General features: G+C 37.5%; 1 protein-coding gene and 2 long non-coding RNA genes across 4 annotated transcripts; 2 read left to right on the forward strand and 1 right to left on the reverse strand.

Annotated features, from left to right (window-relative positions):
* Positions 1-644: 644 nt before the first annotated feature.
* Cna (calcineurin A) lies at positions 645-3,620 on the forward strand. The gene is given in 1 exon segment (NM_001043560.1): positions 645-3,620. A coding segment is annotated over 1 exon segment (1,488 nt). The 5' UTR covers positions 645-837; the 3' UTR covers positions 2,326-3,620.
* A 9,989-nt stretch (positions 3,621-13,609) lies between these two features.
* Positions 13,610-17,480, forward strand: LOC134199516 (uncharacterized). Its single transcript, XR_009974036.1, has 2 exons — positions 13,610-16,653; positions 16,834-17,480. It is a non-coding gene; the product is annotated as an uncharacterized LOC134199516 (long non-coding RNA).
* Positions 17,481-18,456: 976 nt separating this feature from the next.
* LOC101738038 (uncharacterized) lies at positions 18,457-19,873 on the reverse strand. Of its 2 annotated transcripts, none has more exons than XR_009974035.1 (3): positions 19,728-19,873; positions 19,323-19,451; positions 18,457-19,063 (listed from the first exon to the last, which is right to left on the reverse strand). It is a non-coding gene; the product is annotated as an uncharacterized LOC101738038 (long non-coding RNA). The 2 variants fall into 2 exon arrangements; XR_001139573.3 differs by having other exon boundaries at positions 19,576-19,868.
* Positions 19,874-23,173: the final 3,300 nt, after the last annotated feature.

The following is a 23,173-nucleotide window of genomic DNA, read 5'->3' on the forward strand; positions in this document are numbered from 1 at the left end:
AAGATATGAGAAGAAGAGGGTTCAGTTGTAATAGTGCAATGTATATTACTTTAAACTCGTAGTGAATTTCAGTTTATGAAAAGTGAAGTGTTTTGGTTCGTTGTATTACATTTAGTCGAAAATTCTATGAATAGGTACATAGAATAGCTATGTGTTTGAATGGAAAACCTTACTATGTAATAATTACGAATATCTTTACTATCTTTTTTTATGTGTGTTAATATGTATATAAAAATGAATAAATTCATAAATTTAAAATTATGGTAATACACTAAATAAATAATATATATTCTCATTGGGACGGGGATTTAAATTTGCCGCCGTGCTGTAATAGACACACTCGTTCACACCCAATTTTGTAAGGACCTAACAAACGAGAAAACGCAAAACATTTTCAATTCTACATTAATTTTCCTAGCTTTAAAAACATTTTTTTTATTATTTTGGAGTTCAACTGTATTACTTTATTCTGATATGTCTTTTTCTTGCGTTTTACAATAAATTAATTTTAAATTTTTCTTCCGAAATATGATAATGGGCCATTTTAGGCGTTAGAGTCTAAAATTTTTGTTATAATTATTATGAATTTCACTATCTGGCAACAGAATCATTAAATTTCCAGTGTTACTATAAAATGATATTTTCAAAAGTAATAAAACGCGCTCGATATCCCTGTTTATTTTATTGACCACTCGCCAGATGTTTGCGCATTGTTTTCCAGTGCGCAGTAGTTGCTCTGTCGTGAAATCGGGATTCTGTTTTAGTATTATATCTATTCTGCCATTTTGAAAATAGTGGCGTGTATGGATTAGACCTAGTGTTTTTTATGTGACAAATATGTCCGGGAGCAATGATAAAGTGTCGACTACGCAGCGTATGATTCAAAGTGTCGCTTTCCCTCCCAGCCACAAGCTCACAGTATCGGAAGTGTTCGATGAAAAAACTGGAAAGCCACTACCAGATGTATTGAAGCAACATTTTATCCTAGAAGGTCGGATCGAAGAAAATGCGGCCTTACGGATTATTCAAGATGGTGCCACCTTATTACGATCAGAAAAAACTATGATCGAGATCGATTCACCGGTGACTGTGTGTGGAGACGTCCATGGGCAATTTTATGATTTGATGAAATTGTTCGAGGTTGGAGGTTCTCCCTCTTGTACTAAGTATTTATTCTTAGGTGATTATGTCGACCGAGGTTATTTCAGTATAGAATGTGTTCTCTATCTTTGGGCTTTAAAATTATGCTATCCGAAGACATTATTCCTATTACGCGGCAACCACGAATGCAGACACTTGACAGAATATTTCACTTTCAAACAAGAATGTAAAATCAAATATTCAGAGAAGGTGTATGATGCGTGCATGGACGCATTCGATTGCTTGCCCCTGGCTGCTCTTATGAACCAACAGTTCCTCTGCGTTCATGGAGGTCTTTCTCCTGAAATCAACAGCTTAGATGATATCCGTAAACTAGATAGATTCAAAGAGCCACCTGCATTTGGAGCCATGTGTGACCTGCTGTGGTCTGATCCTCTTGAAGATTTTGGCAATGAAAAAAATGCAGAACATTTCTCGCATAACTCCGTTAGGGGTTGCTCATATTTCTATAGCTATGCAGCCTGCTGTGATTTTCTCCAAAGAAACAATTTACTTTCTATCATCCGTGCTCATGAAGCTCAAGATGCTGGCTACCGAATGTATCGTAAAAGCCAAACAACTGGCTTTCCCAGTCTGATAACTATCTTCTCAGCACCAAACTATTTGGATGTCTATAACAATAAGGCTGCTGTATTAAAATATGAAAACAATGTGATGAACATACGCCAATTCAACTGTTCTCCACATCCATATTGGCTACCCAACTTCATGGATGTTTTTACTTGGTCTCTTCCATTTGTAGGTGAAAAAGTTACAGAGATGCTGGTCAATGTTCTGAACATTTGTTCTGATGATGAATTGATGTCAGAAGGAGATGATGCATTGGAGGAAGCTAATCTCAGAAAAGAAGTCATTCGCAATAAAATCCGTGCAATTGGAAAGATGGCTCATGTATTCTCTGTTCTTCGTGAGGAAAGTGAATCTGTTTTGCAATTGAAGGGCTTAACTCCTACTGGTGCTTTACCCCTGGGAGCACTTTCTGGTGGCAAGACATCTTTAAAAAATGCTTTGCAAGGTTTCTCACCTAACCATAAGATAACCTCTTTTGCTGAAGCCAAGGGGTTAGATGCCATCAATGAGCGCATGCCACCAAGGCGGGATGGTCAACGCACTCCTGATACCCAAGAAAAGAAACCGCATGTGAACAGCAATGCTCATTCGTGAAGTGCTACCTTTTATTTCTCTTCGATCCTCACTTTTATTCCACATTTACAGTGGCATGGTGAAATATGTGAAGAAGACTCAGCTTTTGGAATGATATTTCACATTATAATAACTAGGTGGATTTGAAGGGAATTGTCTTAATAATAAATACAAAAATATTTTTAAATTTGGATTTAACTTTTTTTCAATAGTTGAAATTAAAACTTCTCATAAGATATTACCTCTCGATATTTAAATATGTCAGATCTGCAGGCAACAAATTTATTTAGTCAATTAAATATTAAGGTATGCACTTTTATTTAAATATTGCGCTGCACTGTTTAATTTTTTTGGTAATGTAATTTTAAATTTTCATATGAAAAGACATGATATTGTAATGTAAATTAATTCAGATTGTCTACTTATACTCTACATTGTTATCTACTTTAGTGAAAATTAGACATGTCTAAAATTTTCAAAGCATAATTAGCTGTGATATTAAGCAATGATCAATGTATTATTTAATAGCAGTCTGCTAGAGAGGTACAAGCATGTTCATTGGCTAATCATGCATTGAAATCATAAAAGTGGAAGTGTTTTCAGCTTGGGCGTGTCTTTATATTCTATTAAGTAATACTATAATTATGTACTATAGTGTGCAGCACATTGTGTGTTGTTGCCATACGTGTGTGCTGTGTAAATATGCCTTGTGCGTACACACACGTAATTGCAGCTTTAACACTTTGAATAAATATTACTCTCTTAAATATCTTTGCTACAAGTTGTACTTAATTGTATTTAATTGTACAAAATATATTAAAATTATTACCTATAAACTATTACTACTTAAATTTAATTTATATTGGGTGTATGCTGGCCCCTCGTTGCCTGCATGCAGCTGAACTTGTATGCTGGAACATCACATATAAAAGATTATTAGCCATAATGTTTCGGCATATAAGGTGTAGTGGCTAGTCTAATCGCAGATTTTCTTACAGCTTCTTTTTCCAAATTTCACTTACAAATAATGTGGTTTCATACATGTGCACTGTTGGAAAATCTCTTTTGGTCTGCCAAACAAATAAACCTAATGATGCAATATGTTCAAATTGTGAATACTAAAGTGGCTTACATAATTTTCAAGTTCAATATTAAATATTTTATCTCAAATCAGTGTGTAGTCCTCTTCAAATGTTCTGTACTTTTAAATAAATTTTACCTATGTAAAAAACTAACATAATATTTAATTTTATTTTGTACTAATCATGGGAAGTGTTGTTTTATCCTTACAAATATATTAACATTGAGCTCCATTATATTATGGTTTCAATGAGTACTACTTGAGAGTCAAGTATAAACTATAAATTTAAACTAACGTATTTATACCACCCAAAACAGCTTACTTTAGTTTGAAATAAAAGTTTGGAGCATATTTCCGATCTTAATAAATTAATTCAGAGAATAAACCACAGTAGGTGCTTTTTTTAAAGAAATTATTATCTGCCTGTTGCTACAAAGTATCTGAGGCGAAGAAAAGTTTCTCGTCGCATTCCTCCTTTTTACACGCTTTATATTAGCTTCACTTGTTTATTCTAACTCTTAAAAATATTTCAATATTACCCGAAATTACCCGAATTAATTAGTGGTGTTGTTTGCTATGTGCTCTACCCACCTATCCAACCCCAGTCGAGGTTTTCTTGTTTTATTGCGTAGATGGATGGACGAGCTCACAGCCCACCTGGTGTTAAGTGGTTACCGAAACCCATAGACATCTACAACGTAAATGCGCCACCCATCTTGAGATATAAGTTCTAAGGTCTCAATTATAGTTACAACGGCTGCCGCACCCTTCAAAACGAAACGCATTACTGCTTATCAGCAGAAATAGGCAGGGTGGTGATACCTACCCGCGCGAACTCACAAGAAGTCCTACCACCAGTAACCACAAGACGTCCTACCACCAGTAACACAAGAAGTCCTACCACCAGTAATCACAAGAGGTCCTACCATCAGTAATCACAAGAGGTCCTACCACCAGTAATCACAAGAGGTCCTACCACCAGTAATCAGAAGAGGTCCTACCACCAGTAATCACAAGAGGTCCTACCACCAGTAATCACAAGAGGTCCTACCACCAGTAATCACAAGAGGTCCTACCACCAGTAATCACAAGAGGTCCTACTACCAGTAATCACAAGAGATCCTACTACCAGTAATCACAAGAGGTCCTACCACCAGTAATCACAAGAGGTCCTACTGCCAGTAGGATAGTAGGAAAGAAAGAAGAAGCTTGCTTTGTACGGGCATGTTGGGAAATTGCACCATTTCTGCCGTAATTCAGTCGTGCGGCTTATACCCGTTCTAAATTATCTGTTTAACGATAGTGTCACAAAATAACAAAAAACAAATTCATTAGTAGAAATACAAACATTGAAAAATAATATTGTTAACATGCGTGAGACAACCTTAAATCTAAAATACGGTATGTACATACCTTTAAGAAGTATTAAAATTTTATCTCAACAGTTAGCAGGATTTAGAAGTCTACTTATTTTGTAGAACTTAATATTAATATAAAAATTGTACAAAATAATAATAAGTTTGCGAGAAAATACCACAGTATTTTCTGAATATTTTGCTTAACTTTTTAACTATACATAAATTTTAATTCACCAGTGGAACTTTGAAATACAGTAGTTATACGAACCTACGCTCTGTGTGTAATTTTAGACTCCCCGCGCACTAGGCAGCCCGGAACTCTTAGCTGCGGCAGCCAATACAACGCGCCTGTTGCACGGCAGCCAGAGCGAGTGTTGGCGAATGTACCTAGGCGGCACTGAAAATTTCGGGAATTAACGAAGTGACACAACATTACTATTTAAAAATGTATTTATTGCTTTTCGAAGTATTCTCCGCGAAATTTGACACATTGATGGAACCAATCATTGAAGCAACCATTCCATTCGGAAGTTGGGGTCTCCAAAATGGCCGTTTTGTAGGCGTCCACAGCTTCTTCAGGTGATGAAAATCTCTGTCCACGCAATTTATTCTTTATTTTAGGGAAAGTATAGAAATCACTAGGGCTTAGGTCGAGGCTGTACGGCGGATGGTCTAATAATTCTACGTTTTCTTGCTCTAAAAACTCTTTTGTTCTGTGCGCGGTGTGAGAACTCGCATTGTCGTGATGGAGGATGATGCGGCGGTTGCAGTTCTCTTTACGGAGTTCAGAAACGACCTGTGACAAACAAATGCTAGCATACCATTCTGCATTAACCGTTCTTTGTCCCTCAAGAGGAATAGTCGTAACATGGCCGGTTTTGGAGACAAACGTGGCCACCATTTTTTTTGCAACACTCCGTGAACAAACAATTTTTGTTGGCTTTAACTCATTTTCGAACACCCAAACTCGTGACTGGTTTTTTGTTTTGGGTTCGTACGCGTATATCCAGGATTCGTCACCTGATACAATGTTGTATACAGCATTTGAGGATCCTGCATGGAATCTTTCGAGAGTTCTGACGCACCAAGTAACGCGAGCCGCTTTTTGCTCTTCACAGAGCGAATGCGGTATCCATCGGGAAAACAACTTTTTTACACCTAATTGTTCATGCAAGATTATTTGTATTTGACTCATGCCAATGTCTAAAGTTGCCTGAATTTCGCGGTATGTCACATGTCGATCTTTCTCAATCAGCTTACGCACAGCATCAACGTTTTCTTGGGTGACTGCAGTTTTTGGCCGACCTTGACGGGGATCATCACTGAGCTTGACACGTCCACGTTGAAACTCAGCAAACCAGCGATAAATTGTGGTTTTGGATGGGGCTTCATCACCAAATGCAGAAATCATCCGATCAACACACTGTTTTTGTGTTAAACCACTTCGAAAGTCATAATAAATCATCGCTCTTGAATTTTCTCGAGTCAATTCCATTTTCTCAACGACTAAACAAGTTTGACAAAACCTCGTGACAAGACCGAGAATCTTTTTTTAAATAAATAAATGGTATTCGATTTTTAAAACCAAGGAGTTTTCAATTAAAAAGATTTTAATATGACAGGAACAGTGGAAATATTCCATTCCCGATACTTTTAGTGCAGCCCTCGTATGTGGCTGCTGTCAGTCCCCGCGCACTTGCTGTAGCAGCCAATGCATATTCATTTTGCCAAATGTAATGACACAGCATGCTTGTACAATCTCGTGTATTTAAAAAAACGGATCTGGGTATGTATGAACATATTTAAAATAGTTATAGAATAAGCCTTTTGAATGTCCTTCTAGAAAAAGAGGATGAATTCAGTGTCTTTTCTTTTCTTTGCGTTTTTTACGAGATAAAGTACAAATCGCTCGACGAAAGGATCATAAATGGGCGTCGATTGGCTACTATAGGTAACTGACTGTTCAAATATATCGGTTGCCGCAGCCAAGCCGCCTTGTGCGCAGGGTACCTTAAGCAATATTTATGGTCTCGGATTAACACTTACAACCAAGTGGGCCATAAACCGTCTACGGCAAAAAGAGTTCATCGTTGCATTGAATTAATGCATTTCAGTCACAGTGACAGTTACAACACTGGATAGGAATACACGACGACTTCTTACTCATTAATTCAAGGACACTATGTTTAATTTTGTACAGAAAATACTTACCATTACTAAAAAGATACATTTTGTGTAAGCCTTCCCGTTGACCTCGAACTATAAAATTTGGCAAGAAGCAAGGTCTCGCACAGGTAGAAGGAAAAACATATAAAGTTTCAGATATACCTAATTATATATATTCAGATTATATATGTATATCTGAAAATAGTACACTTGTCTCTTGGACACAAACGTATACAATTTGAACAATTAGGAACACGTTTGCAGATTGCAGAAAAGCATCGACCAATAAATACCTAGTCTTGCCATAAATACTGAGACAAAGGAAAAAAAAATTCTATTGCAAATAACATTTACTACTTTTACAGTGTGTTAGTTTAATACATAAATATAAAACAATTTAAAGTATAAAAAGCTTATTCGAAGTGGTCTCCATTGGCTGCAATACAGTCCTTTAAACGTTGAGGCCAGTTATCAATAGAAGCACGCACTTTTTCCATGGGAAAATTTTTCACTGCCAATCGTACGGATTGTTTTAGGGACTCCAAATTATCATGGCGTTTACAGAAAGCTGTACTCTAAAACTGACCATAAATAATAATCCAGCGGATTAAGATCGGGACTAAACGACGGCCAGTCTTCAGCTCTGATGAAGTCAGAAACGTTCGTTTCCAACCAAGACTGCGTAGGCCGAGCTTTATGACCTGGCGCCGAGTCTTGCTGGAAGGACCATTCTTGATTATTGAACATGGTGTTGTTAAGGGGCTTCACTACCTTCTCAAGAATGGTATCTTGATAAACTTGTGCCGATGTTTTGATACCTTTTTCACAAAAGTATGGCTCAGTCACTCCTTCATAGCTAATACCCCACCAAACCATCACTGAAGTCGGATAGTGCCCACGTTACACTCTGTCGACTAATTGGGAAGCTTCCTTAGAGCTTTGAGCATAAATACGGTCATTTTGTTTGTTAAAATGTTGCTCAATTGTAAAAAATTTCTCATCCGTAAACAACATTTTTCTATGACCTCCCTTTGCGTACCGCTTCAGTAGTTGTTTCGATTTTACCACCCTATTCTCTTTTAAATTATCAGTTAAGAAATGACCAGTACGTCTCTTATAGGCTGCAAGTCCTAAGTCATCTTTTAAAATACGAGACATGGTTCTAGGTGCTATCTTCATCTCCTGAGATAAAATCTTTTGCTTTCGGACAGGATTTCTTCGAATTCTTTCCCTTACTGCTTTAATCACCTTTTTCGTACGAACACTACGTGGACGGCCAGATCTTTTTCTGTCACAAACAGAGGAGGTCTCATTGCACCTTTTAATAGCCTGGTACGCAATCATTTTACTAATACCAAGCGTATGGAGAGTATTAAAAATTGAATTTGGCTCCATAAGGTGAATGAAGTTAGCCCCTCAAAAAAATTTTTTTTTCCTATTTTATACTTATTTTCTATTATAGTAATCGGCAAACTTCTTGAGCAAATGACCTTGACTGCGCAGAACCGAATTTTAGATCACTTTGGTGGTGAGGGTGAGGCGCGACGGCAGGGGAAATCGTATCGAGCGCGTTATTGGTAGATCAGTCGAGCCTTGCGTCCCGCACCGCGCCCTCATTCCGCTTGCTCCCAAAAGTACGCTTGCGTACAGTGGAAAGTCTATTAATCGTTAAGTTATTTGTTATAATTGCTTGTGGACTTTGTTGCCATTGCTATTTGTTGAATGTTTGTTGATTTTTTATAAAACATACACTATGCCGCGACAAACTGGTGTAGTACTTAAAAGAAAGGGTAGAAAATTTGTATACGATGTATATTGCTTCATTATTAAACAGGGGAAGAATGATATGGAAAAATTAAAACAGACTTCGGAAGCAACAAAAACATCAGTGAGTACTGTTAGGTGCATTATTAACGAAGCTAAAGGCTCTGGCTTGCTCGCAGTGTTTCGGACTCCGGGTAAGAAAAGATCAGGGAAGAAGAAAGTTACCGGAATGGATAGTTTCGTTCAATCTGTAATAAAAAGATGTAATCATAATAACTACATAACAAGCAGCGAAACTCCGTACCGTAGAAAGGCTTCGAAAAATTTAAAGAAGATATAAATTTTAATGGCTCGGAATGAAGCTTACGACGAATGCTTCAGATGGAAGAAAAGAACAGAAAATAATCGGAAGCTGGTAAATGAAAAAAGTAACATTCGATTACTACGAATCGAATATCTTCAAAAAATAATTAATTATAGACAAAAAAGAAGACCGAATCGACCGAGTTGTAAACTACGCCGATGAGCCCTATGTCGACTCATCACGATGATAGCGACTCGGGTGATAAAAACAGTGATGATGATGATGGTCAAGATTATGATAACGAAAAAAAAATTACAAATACCAGCTTCGCTTCAACTGAACCAAGACCTGGCAACAGCTCTAGTTTTGACTTAATAGAAGGAATATCTATTTTACCCCAAGATTAAATTATTACAATTTTTAACCTATATGTTTTGTTGATGTTCTAATAAATATATAAATAAATACATATGTTGATTTTAATAATTTAATAGCATTATGACGCGAGTAAGTAAAGTTTTTGCACGTGAGTGTACCATGCGCAAACTTACCCCCACTACGTCAACAAATGCTCAAGAAGTTTGCCGGTTATTATAATTCGTTTGTTCATCATTTGTTCATGATTGTTCACTGTTAATAATTGTTTGTTCTGCATTTATTTATTTAAAAAAAATATTTAAAAATATACCTACAAGTTAGCCCCTCTAATGCAATTTTTAATATTTTTTCATCCATAATGACTCGTAAATATTCATTTTCGATTGTTCTTATATAAAACATGTTTGTTCTCTTTCGAAATTACTCGTTTTTTGTTTAATTTACTATTTTTATTAGTTGAATAAATGTATGCAAAATATGTGTACTGCGCATGCGTCAACTATAATGCCTAAACTTTCTACGCGGTTTTAATCGTGAAGAAAAAACAAATATAAATCCTGAAGGAGCAATTAATTGGTATACAGTTTAATTAAAAAAATTAAAAAATAAATAAATGAAATAATGTGCATTGGCGTTAAGTTAGACCAAATACATTTTTTCCATCCTCCTACTTATCGTTATGAAGGTATAAAAAGATAGGGAGTTCACATAGGTAATATAAACAAATAAGTAAATATGTTCATTATTTATCTTCCAAGAGATAATATAGGTATACATTATAATAACTTTTTTACACAGTCGAAATTATATTCCTAACATTAGTAAAATAACATTTTAATACGATACATGCAATCAATATTTAAATTTAAATTATTCGAACTATTATTCAATTTATACTGATGGATCGCAGGAAGGGGACGAGTCGGGCTTGACAGTGTTCGACCCGCAGACGCAAGGTTCTATTAAAGTTAAATTAACGGCTAAAGTATCTATAATGTATGTAGAACTTTTAGCAATTGCAGAAGCAGTGTCTTATGTCGCGTCATTTGAATCCGGTAATTTTGTAATACTGACGGACTCCAAGAGTGCGTTACAACACTTGGCTCGATGTACCTCGATCTTTCGAGGCGCACCGATAGCCTACAGGATCCTGGAGACCGTTAGTAAAATGCAGAAAAAGAATATAGTGTTGCAATGGCCGGCTCACATTGGATTGTACGGAAATGAAGTAGCTGATCGTCTAGCGAAAGAAGTCGTCACTGACGGATTGTTTCTTGATTGTTTACCTTATTTTAGTGATATTATTTATTTAGTTAGAAGACAATGCATAGATATTTGGAAAGAATATTTTGACGAGAGGTCACGAACTAAAGGTATATGGTATAGAACCATACAGCCCAGCCTTTCTCGTCTCCCTTGGTTCACAGGAGTAGATATGCATCGAAACCATATTGTGACTGCCTTCAAACTTCGGTCTGGACACATTCCTCTAAATAGCTTTGGATTTTTGATGAAAATATGCGATTCACCGAACTGTGACGAGTGTGGAGTAGTCGAGGATGCAACCCACATAATGGAGTGTGTACGGAGTGAAGCGGAGCGCAGTGGCTTTATGTTAGAATTTGATTTATGTGCAATGAATGTAGGCGTCTATAACAGCATCTTGGCCTCCCCCTTGTCGAGGGCAGCCAGAATGCTATATAAGTTGGTAGACGTAAGTATAAAGCGTCGCGTTTAAATTTTTTGTGTTAACTTTGAGGGTGACGTCTCGAAATCGAGAAAACCCTCTTTATAAAAAAAAAAAAAAATAAAGAAAAAAAAAAGGTAAATTAAACAAAAAACGAGTAATTTCGAAAGAGAACAAACATGTTTTATATAAGAACAATCGAAAATGAATATTTACGAGTCATTATGAATGAAAAAATATTAAAAATTGCATTAGAGGGGCTAACTTGTAGGTATATTTTTAAATATTTTTTTTAAATAAATAAATGCAGAACAAACAATTATTAACAGTGAACAATCATGAACAAATGATGAACAAACGAATTAATAGAGAATAAGTATAAAATATGAAAAAAAAATTTTTTTGAGGGGCTAACTTCATTCACCTGGCTCCATACCTACTTTGTGTAATGCAATCACAGCGATTCGGTTCTCTTTATCACCCCACTCCATTTTAATATCGCAAAATATTGTACAATGTATTGGTGCCAAAATGAGAAAACTCAATGAGCAATCATATACAAATGACAGATTCCAAATTCAAATGTAATATTTTCTTTATTTTTAATTGTAACAGTATTTGTGGCCAGACTAAGTACATAGAAAATGGATTGGACATAATTGTTTTCGATCGTATACTTAAGGTTATCTTTCTGACAATCAAAACGAGAATGGTCAAAGGGCCTCTCATCTTTTTTTTTTCCTAGCAAGAGCCGTGCTTCGCAGAATCTACCACCGGATCGGAAACGCGACCCACTGAGAAGATCCGGCGAGAAACTCAGTGGGCTGTGTCTGAGGGTTAATTTACTCGTCAAACCCGTCGCTTGCGACGAAGGGCTGAGAACGGTGACCGGTGCTTGAGGTACCTAAAAGCACACCCAGTCGGCGGTGTATCGCGTTCCGACCCGGCAGGCTGGTTCTGGCCCAGCGGGGTATCCCGGAACACCAGCGGCATCGCCCGGGCGGCCTGGTAGGGCTGCCGTACCGCGGAGACTGACGTCGTTGGTCGTCGACTATCGCCTCGACGACCCGTCGGTCGGGCGTCCTCGGGGTGGCGCCGCGTGTCTGGTTGTAGTGTTGACCGCGGGAACCCCCTACTCTGACCGGCTTTTGACCCCGGACGGAGATCGGACACCGGGTGTAAGAGTGCAGGGGAGTCGTTTAGTGGGTGGGCCCTAAATTCCTTGGGCCCGCGGTCTGCTCTCAACACCTGCAGATCGTTGAGTCTCACTTACCCCGCGCGCCCCCTAGGCGCGGGGACCTCGTAGGAGGTTCGGCCCTCAGCCCGAAAAAAAAAAAAAAAAAACCTAAAAGCACCGTTAGTGGATCGGGAGGATCCGAAATGAAGTGTTTTGGGCGACGTCGACTGCCTTCCATTCTTTCCGTAGGATCTGGAATGTAGTTACCGGCGGCCACGATGAGAGGGTTCTCATGTCGTGCCGCTTTATCGAAGTGGGCCTCTCATCACAGTAACTTCTATTTTTAGTTTAAAATAAATAGTCATAGGCCTCTACCAAGGCATGCCACGCGACACTATCCGATATTTTTCTGCGCATAATCCCAAATGTTAATCTTATCCCAATCTTAATTTCTTTCTTGTACTTATAAAATCAAATTAATTAATTGGTGGTAGGACGTCTTGTGAGCCCACGCGGGTAGGTTATACCACCGTGCCTATTTCTACCGTGAAGCAGTAATGCGTTTAGGTTTGAAGGGTGGGTCAGCCGTTGTACTTTAAAAACTGAGACCTTACAGCTTATATCTCAAGGTGAGTGGCGGCATTTACGTTGTATTTAGATGTCTAAGGACTCCGGTAACCACTTAAAACCAGGTGGACAGTGAGCTCGTCCACTCGCCTAAGCTATTTATTTTTTTGTAGAAAGTAAAAAAAATGTGTTAAATTCTTTTTAAATAGTACGCAAAATACATAGCCTCTCGTGGCGTGTCTATGATACAAGCCACTACTGGTTAGCGCTCCAAAGTGAGAAACACAGAGACACACAAAGTGAGATTGCAGACCCATAGTATTATAAATTATATTATTATATATTTATATAGTAAATATTTTAATAATTTATGCTTTTCTGCCTGTAGGTACAAGATTCTCGTCCTGAGGAATTGTGGTATCAACCAACACTTCTAAACGCGCAGACCGCCCAATTGTCACAATAACCTATAGGCTTATTGGCAACAATAGAATTATACACTGGGCCATACTTATTATATTTGCCATTCTGGGACATTGTGAAAAATGCCGCCCTGTTACCTATACCCTGCATTATTTGAGTAAAGGTCTAGAGCATAATTTAGATAAATATAATACTTCAATTACCTACAGAATAAATTAACCTGGTTAAGGTGTCAAGCTTTCTCTTTTCTGATTGGATTTACAATTTCCCATAAAGAAGTGGTGTTGTTGTTGACTTCTTGTATTACCTGCCTGTTGTTATTTACTCTCGCATTGGTTACTTCATAAATAAATGGAGGTACCCACAGAATACCAAAAAAGATAAGAATGCAACTGTCATAATGGACATGGACGTTAAGAAAATAAACTTTGTTTACATTAAACGAGCGTCGTGATTTATTCTGAAGCAATAAAAAACAACAGAAAAGATTTCACTGTAAACATCAATACCAACCGAAATTTCAACAGTCTCGCATAATAAATTAGGTAGGTATGTTGAAAGTTTTTTTTTTCCTACCTAAGCTGATAGCCTTGAGAGGCTATATCAGCGTCGCCTTAACTAGTAGGTGAGCTCACGGGGCTCAAACCTGATGACGTTGCTAACACGAACCCTAGCAAGAGCCGTGCTTCGCAGAATCTACCACCGGATCGGAAACGCGACCCACTGAGAAGATCCGGCGAGAAACTCAGTGGGCTGTGTCTGAGGGTTAATTTACTCGTTGAGCCCTTCGTCGCAAGCGACGGGTTCGACGAGAACGATGACCGGTGCTTGAGGTACCTAAAAGCACCGTTAGTGGATCGGGAGGATCCGAAATGACGTGGGAAAGTCATTCTACGGAATCCTTTTTATAGCTGTAGTTCGGCAGACAAGCGCAGGTCGCTCTTGGTTAAAAGTGGTAACCTTTGGAGTTTACAGATGGAGCGTCGAGTGTCCTGTAGGTACTATTGCTCTCCAATATTTTAAGCCGGAACATATGACTGCTTCACGGTAGATATAGTAGGGTGGCACCTACCCGTGCAGTTTCAAGACTTCACTCAACACTTAGGTACTGTGTTTGATTTCTTACACGATTTTGTTTTATTACACAGCATATATCGTGTAATAAAACTGTTGGAGTTTGTATATTAAATGTAATGGCAGGCAACACTTGACACTTGATTAGATTTCGAATATTGGAATTATTTTAAATGTTTTAAAAAACAGATCATTGTATTCTCGTAAGAAAATGTCAGTAACTTCTCATCTAGACACGGCATGAAAAACATGTAATAGTTTTATAAAAAAATATAAAGATAAAAATTGTATAATGGTGTAAAAGTGTTCGAGCAATCTGCAATATAATTATAATGAAGCAGTTGTGTTTTTTAAATAGCCCCTCATCAACCTAAAGAACCCAATCCCCTTCAAATGTAACCATCCAACAGGTTATGGGCCCAGACCAGAATTTATAAGGTAATATTTATTATAGTTTGCTGATTAAAACATCACCTACGCCTACAACATCACCATGGAAACGAAACTGTTTGTAAAAAAAATTCTTAGCAACCAATATGTAATGAATTTAATGAAAATAAAACCATTCAAAAAACAGAAAATGTTATAAAATTTGGCTTAAAGACCAAACAGAAAATTATTATAAGAGCATGAGATAAGGTAATAGAAGGGAGAACACTAACATAAGTAACAAAGATAATCGTAAAGACGAAGTCGACGAAGTTCGAGAAGGTGCTACAGGAAGATATGGAGTTAATGGAGTTCAAGAAGATGATTTTAGAGCAGATAATAGTAATGGAGGTAATGAAGTTCGAGAAGGTGAAATAGGAAGAAATGGAGAGTTAGTGGAGTTCGAGAAGGTGATATTAGAGGAAATTAATAGTAATGGAGTGTAATGAAGTAGAAATGGCGTAAAGTTCGAGAAGATGTTGTTAAAAGAAAAAAATAATAATAGAGAAACAAATGAAAATAGAACAAATGATAGCACATTAAGAAATGAAAATCTGGTCATGGAAAACTTTGAGACTTTAAATGTATTCATTTTTAAAAAAAGTGAACTTGTGTTTCGGGATAAATGGGTTAGTTTAATAAGTTCTTTGGGAATTTAAATGTTGTATTATACAACAATAGATATATGTAACTGAAAAGAGACAAGGATAATTCAAAAATTAAGAGGGTGCTCTTTTTCAAAACACACAAACAATTAAGGGGGTGATCATAAAAATATAATTGTTTATTAATTATACTATAAATAAAATAGATAGTCTAGCCGTGGAAAAAGTACGCATTATTTGATACAAAAATATTTAGTCGTTTTTTTAATATCCTTTTGAGTCTCTTTTATAGTTTTGTATTATTGTTGTTTTGTTTTTTTATGGCAGTTTGGAATTCTTGTTTTTGTGTTATATTAAAATAATTGAACGGATATGTGCAAAAAGTGGGAAAATTTAGGAAGTGAGAAAAATATAAAAGATAATGGAAGGTTGTATGAATAATGTAAGGTTGTATGTGTTATGTGAATTGAAATGTTGAGTTTGTTGAAGTTGTGCGAGGTTATTTGTTATGAGTTATGTGGTTTGTGAGTGGAGTTGTTAAGGTTAAAGAAGTTGAGAGGGAGATTATCGTTAAATAAGTCGAGAAGGAGATAAAGGAGTTTAAAGGTAAAAGAGTCGAGTAGGAGTTTAAAGGTAAAAGAGTCGAGTAGGAGTTTAAAGGTAAAAGAGTCGAGTAGGAGTTTAAAGGTAAAAGAGTCGAGTAGGAGTTTAAAGGTAAAAGAGTCGAGTAGGAGTTTAAAGGTAATAGAGTCGAGTAGGAGTTTAAAGGTAATAGAGTCGAGTAGGAGTTTAAAGGTAATAGAGTCGAGTAGGAGTTTAAAGGTAATAGAGTCGAGTAGGAGTTTAAAGGTAATAGAGTCGAGTAGGAGTTTAAAGGTAATAGAGTCAAGAAGGAGTTAAGGGTTAGAGTCGAGAAGGAGTTAAAGGTTAGAGTCGAGAAGGAGTTAAAGGTTAGAGTCGAGAAGGAGTTAAAGGTTAGAGGTCGAGAAGGAGTTAAAGGTTAGAGGTCGAGAAGGAGTTAAAGGTTAGAGGTCGAGAAGGAGTTAAAGGTTAGAGGTCGAGAAGGAGTTAAAGGTTAGAGGTCGAGAAGGAGTTAAAGGTTAGAGGTCGAGAAGGAGTTAAAGGTTAGAGGTCGAGAAGGAGTTAAAGGTTAGAGGTCGAGAAGGAGTTAAAGGTTAGAGGTCGAGAAGGAGTTTAAGGTTAGAGGTCGAGAAGGAGTTTAAGGTTAGAGGTCGAGAAGGCGTTTAAGGTTATTAAAGTAAAGAGGTTGAGAAGGCGTTTAAGGTTATTAAAGTAAAGAGGTTGAGAAGGCGTTTAAGGTTATTAAAGTAAAGAGGTTGAGAAGGCGTTTAAGGTTATTAAAGAGGTTGAGAAGGCGTTTAAGGTTATTAAAGAGGTTGAGAAGGCGTTTAAGGTTATTAAAGAGGTTGAGAAGGCGTTTAAGGTTATTAAAGAGGTTGAGAAGGCGTTTAAGGTTATTAAAGAGGTTGAGAAGGCGTTTAAGGTTATTAAAGAGGTTGAGAAGGCGTTAAAAGTTTTAAAAACTTGAAGAGTTTATGTACGAAGTCGAGAAGGAGTTAGACTATTATAGTTAAGGTTTTATATAGTGAGTCAAGAGGGAAGTTAAGGTTGAATGGTTGTATGGTTGAATGAAAGTACATTTTTGATCGAATTGGAGTTGGAGAAGTAAGAAAGGATTAAAGGTAGCGACATTAAAGATAGTATTAAGTTTGAAAGGTTGAATGAATAGTTGTTGTTGAATTGAGAGGGATTATGTAGAAGTAACGGAATGTAAGTGGTTGTGAGGTTTTTTAGGTATGTATGGAAAGAATTAATTTATGAAGGTCAGGTTAGCGTTATTCTTTTTTGGTATTAAATTATAGACGGAGAATAATGTGTGCAAGTGTTGAGGGGGTGTGTTGGAGTTTGTATATTAAATGTAATGGCAGGCAACACTTGACACTTGATTAGATTTCGAATATTGGAATTATTTTAAATGTTTTAAAAAACAGATCATTGTATTCTCGTAAGAAAATGTCAGTAACTTCTCATCTAGACACGGCAAGACAAACATGTAATAGTTTTATTAAAAAATATAAAGATAATAATTGTATAATGGTTTAAAAGTGTTCAAGTAATCTGCAATATAATTATAATGAAGCAGTTGTGTTTTTAAATAGCCCCTCATCACCTACAGAACCCAATCCCTTCAAACGTAACCATCCAACAAAAACTCAATTCTTCATAACATTCGTGAACATATTAATAAGTCAATGTCGTGTTTCGTTAGAAAGATTGATATCTGCCTTCGAGATTTGAGCATCGCCATAGTCTCATCACTTTATGAGAGTACAATTTTCGTGAAATTGACACATACTGTCCTATAGACATACAACGTGAATGAAGTCACTTGTGACCAACGGTTTGGCGGCCGGCCTACCTACCTTCTACCTTGCCCACCACAGCCAATTTTTCAAGGTTGTCTGATGGCCGCCGAGCAATATGGCCAAAGTTACCAAGAACACAACACACACATTAAATTAATAATACTTCATTTGGAAATGTATTAATTATGTAGGTATCTGTGCTATTTGAACACACATTGGCCGAATCCTGATTACACAGGAGCCAGTCACCGTCGACGCCTTAGACACGTCCTAACAGATCCATCAGATCCAATAACTCTTGCATTATGCCTTCAGCTCTAACGCTAGGAGCAGGCTTACGGACCCCGGTAACCCTAAAGAGTTCGACGTGCAACCTAACCCGTGCATCAGCCCGCTGGGTTTCTCGCCGGTTCTTTTCAGCGAGTCGAGATTCCAATCCGGTGGTAAATTCATTCGCGAAGAAGTTGCTCTGAGTTGTTACACCTCCTTTGGAGGCGCTCGGGCAGCTTCGAAAGGATAAAATCACATAGAATCTTAAGCGAAATTCAGTTAATTTAGTATTTTTAATTTCTGGAAACTCTTTCTTTATATCTATTAAGGTGGCCAGTTTTGGTTTGCACATCCATAGTGTTAAAATCAGTAATAACACACGTAATGGGCATCATCACTTTCTTTAAATAAAATATGCAAACAACACATTTAGATTCAAAATCATCAAAGGTTTTGATATTATAGTTAGCAAAAACATGTCGAATGCTAGAAAGACTAATAAAATTCAGTCTTATTTATTTCTTTACATAATATAGCTTTTTACAAACACTTTTTATATCTATATCTATTAAATGGGGCACAGCATTTTCTTTAGAATCAACATAACTTTTATATTCACAATTATTACTATCCTGACAAATACAACCATTTGAGGAAAAAGTTTTATCATTTGCTTTACCTGTAAAATCAGAAAACTTATCTTGAAAAGTGTTTGGACTATCAATATGTGGAGTAAGTATCATGTTAATACTTGGATAAATCAGAAAAGCAAATACAGTTAATGCTACCAGAAATTGTATTGGTAGTGCTGTTGACCAGTATTTTTGTGGATAGTAACAAATGTTAAAATAATGTAGAAAACTATCTGGTGTAAAAGCCCAAATACAAAACATTGTTAGGGTTGTTTTGCTAAATAAGTACAGAAAGAAGCCATATAAAGATCTTGATGGTGTCGGTGCTGGTGTGTGTTCAGGCATTGCTGGTTATTTTGTTGCAAAGTTTTCCACAGTTTTTGTGATAAGAAGTATATTTTTTAGGATCGCATTCACAGCTACTCTTAGGCGTTTTAAATCTAAGCTTTTAAATTCTCTGAAAAAAGAAAAGTTTTATGTGAGGGTAATATTTTGTCTGTTGTAGCTTAATTTAAAGGCAAACAATACAAGGACAATGGTAAGTCACAAGTGACATACTTGGTGAAATATTTTTTTAAAGTAACTTGTATTTTCTATAATTTGTTCAGTAATATTATAAATTAATAATATGACTATTATTAAATTTTAATCAAAATTGTGATTATGACAGATACAAATATAGGTATTCGATATTCATGCAATATTTCAATACTAACATGTAGAGAACATTAGACTTTAATTGAAATTCTCTATGTACACCACTTCCTTTTAATTCCTTGTCAACATTTAGTACATCGTAGACAAGAGAAGCATTATCATTGGACGTGAATGATAATTTTAGAGTTCTGTAACAATAGGTTAAATTTAAAATTTAACAATGCACCTGCTAAACTATAAAGTTATAAAATAAGGTCAGAAGTATGTAATTAAATAACACTGTATTAATTTAATACTGTGCAAAATTCTCACATAGCTGTTTTGTCCGTAGATTTCGTGTTCATTTCGATTAATGATATTATTTTAATATAGTATGTTTATAGGTTATGTTTACTGATTTTACTGATACGTAATACGTTTTTCGTTTAATTATATTCGTGTACAGCTTAAGATTATGTACCTACTTTTGTAGGTAATATTGTTACGATTTGATGGTTTTTACCCGACTCTTGACTGCCGTAGGAAAATAAAGTTTTTCTCTGTTAAGTGTGTTATCTATGCAAAGTGTTTTTTAAGTGTACTTGACTTTTTGGCGGGAACGCGAGGAGTGAAGTTGTGCGATTTGTTGTTATTTTGTTTATTTAGTGTTTCTTTAGGTGTGTAATAACGGTGTTTTATTAACTGTTCAGTATCTGTGAAAGTGCACAAATGTGGGAAAATGAAACAAAGCCGCTGGATGTATTATAACTTCTCGGGATCCTCGCAAAAGGTCCACACCATTTTACTGAGATTATATTTCATCCCATATATCTCATCTCATTTCGCTTCATGCCATGTTTCATAATATTAATCAACTTCTTTTCATTTCACTTCATATTATCATTTGCAGAGTTAATTACTACATTAATCAAATTACTTTCTCAATCTAATTTATCTATACCATCCCACGCTACTAATTTAATTCATACTTACACTGATATTAATAATGGTCAATACGAACAGTTTCCATCGTTTTTTATTATTCATAAACTGTAAATATGCGTAACTGTAACTGCGAAAAAAAAACTTATTACTTGACATTGGCTAATGCACAAACCGTTCAGGAGCAAAAAAAAAGAAAAAAAAGCATGATCTCAATGTGTTCTTTTTTTTCTACCTATTCTAGTAACCTCGAGGGGTTATTCGTATATTAAGTGTATAATCTATGGGTTATTCTAGATTCGCCAAGCTTGTAGGTGAGCTTACGGGGCTCAAACCGGTAGTGTTGCTAGCAAGTAGTTAGCAAGAGCAGTGCTACGCAGAATTTACCACCGGATCGGAAACGCCACACACTGAGAAGATCCGGCGAGAAACTCAGTGGGCTGTCTGTGAGTTAATTTACTCGTCGAGCCCTTCGTCGCAAGCGACGAGTTCGACGAGAACAATGACCGGTGTTTCAGGTACCTAAAAGCACCGTTAGTGAATTGGGAGGATCTGAAATGACGTGGACGTTACCGGTAACAAGCGCCCAGTGAGCTGTAGAATCTGCAACATGAAACAAACAGCTACTAATGTGAAAAGATTGAAATCCTTAAGTCGACGGTGGGCCAAGAAACATAATATGAATAATAGTAAAAATACTAACAGAAGTCACATAGTACATGTGCATCTGAAACTACGAGGAATTTCCAAAAGAGTGTTGTCATCTAAGTTGTCTCTCCTGACCGTTTAAAATCTTGTTTTTAAATTGGATTTAATGGGTCTTCCAACAATAACTTGCCGTTTACAGGTAGACACTTTTTCAAATTGTCCCATAAACAAGATGGTGCTCCTTACTTCTACCCTCCATAGAAAAATGGAAGACTCTCCATAACTGCTACAAATTTTTTTGACTAGCAATTATTGCCGATCCAGTTAATTTATCTTCCTGAAAACCACATCAGCGTTTAGGAGTCGAGTGGATAAGATTGCGTCCTTGCAGTCGTTCTTGACATTAGCACCCACGATTTTACACTGATTCAAGCTTTAGTAGCACTTTCTTCCTATTAGGCAGTGACTGGCTCTGCCCCTGGTTAGGCAGTGGCTTGGCTCTGCCCCTGGCATTGCTGAAGTCCATGGGCGACGGCAACCACTCACCATCAGGTGGGCCGTATGCTCATCTGCCGTCAAGGGCAATAAAAAAAGCAAACTAATAGTGTTCTATCTTTGTGGAAGATGACAGTACCCAGTACCTTTTTGGATGGACATCACAGTTGTCGTCGACGGCTGCTGCTCGAGATATTGCGCATCCCCCACTTTTTCATACTGCATATCAATGACATGCTATCTATTGATGGCATGCATTGCTATGCGAATGATAGCACGGGGGATGCGCAATATTTCGTCCATCAGAGTCTCTCTCGAAGTATGGCACAAGAGAAGCTATCAAAACTTGTGTCTCAAGTGGGGAACTCTCTGGGGCGGGTCTCCAAGTGGGGTAAACTGTATTCTGTTCGGTTCAAGCCATTGAAGACACAGGTTTGCGCGTTCACTGCAAAAAACGACCCCTTTGTCATGGCGATGCAATTTCAAGGAGTATCCCTGCAGCTTTCTGCGAGTATAGGGATCCTGGGGGTCGATATTTCGAGCGGTGTTCAATATCAGAACTATTTGGAAGGTAAAGCCAAATTGGCCTCTAAAATCTTGAGTCCTCAACAGAGCGAAGCGGTATTTCACACCTGGATATGTCCGGCCTCTCATGGAGTTCTGCTCTCACCTCAGGGCTCGGATCGTCGATACTCCCGTTTTCGCGGATCGCTTGGAACCTTTGGGTCTACGGAGGGACTTCGTTTCTCTCTGTGTTTTGTACGGTATGTTCCATGGGGAATGCTCTGAGGAATTATTCAAGATGATCCCTCATCACCTTTTATTATCACACCTCCCGCCATAGGAGCTGAGTTCATCCATATTATCTGAAATTGCTGTGTTCATCGACAGTGCGTTTCCAAAAAAATTTTCTGCCACGTACCGTCTGGCTTTGGAATGAACTCCCTCCTCTCCGCGGTGTTTCCCGAGCGTTATGACATTTCCGTCTTCAAACAAGGCTTGCGGAAAGTAGCGGCGGCGGCTTGGCTCTGCCCTGGTATTGCTAACGTCCATGAGCGACGGTAACCACTTACCAACGGGTGGGACGCTTGTCTGCCTACAACGGAAATAAAAAAATAGTAAATAAACCCAATATATCAAAACAATTAACTATGGTGTTCCAAAAGGTCCAGTGTCTCTTTTGTTTTTTCGTCTCTTAAGTCAATGACATGCTGTCTTTATCTATCAAAGCTTTGACTTTACTATGTGCAGATCACAGCTTTTTTTTGTTTCCTACTTATGATGATGTTCTAGAGAGACCATATCATTGTCACAGAGCTAGTAGATGAGCTCACGGAGCTCAAACCTGATGATGATGATGTTGCTAACACAAACCCTAGCAAGAGCCGTGCTTCGCAGAATCTACCACCGGATCGGAAACGCAACCCACCGAGAAGATCCGGCGAGAAACTCAGTGGGCTGTGTCTGTGGGTTAATTTACTCGCCGAGCCTTTCTTCGCAAGTGACGGGTTCGACGAGAACGATGACCGGTGCTTGGGATACTTAAAAGCATCGATAGTGGATCGGGAGGATCCGAAATGACGCGTTTTGGGCGACGTCGACTGTTTACCATTTAGTCTGCAGGATCGGCTATGTAGTTTCCGGCAGCCACGATGACAGGATTCTTTTGTTTTTTTTTTTCCTACCTAAGCTGGTAGCCTAGAGAGGCTATTCCAGCAGAACCTTAACTAGTAGGTGAGCTCACGGGGCTCAAACCTGACGACGATGCTAACACGAACCCTAGCAAGAGTCGTGCTTCGCAGAATCTACCACCGGATCGGAAACGCGACCCACTGAGAAGATCCGG

This window comes from Bombyx mori, chromosome 10, assembly GCF_030269925.1.
Source record: "Bombyx mori chromosome 10, ASM3026992v2".
Lineage (NCBI taxonomy): Eukaryota > Metazoa > Arthropoda > Insecta > Lepidoptera > Bombycidae > Bombyx > Bombyx mori.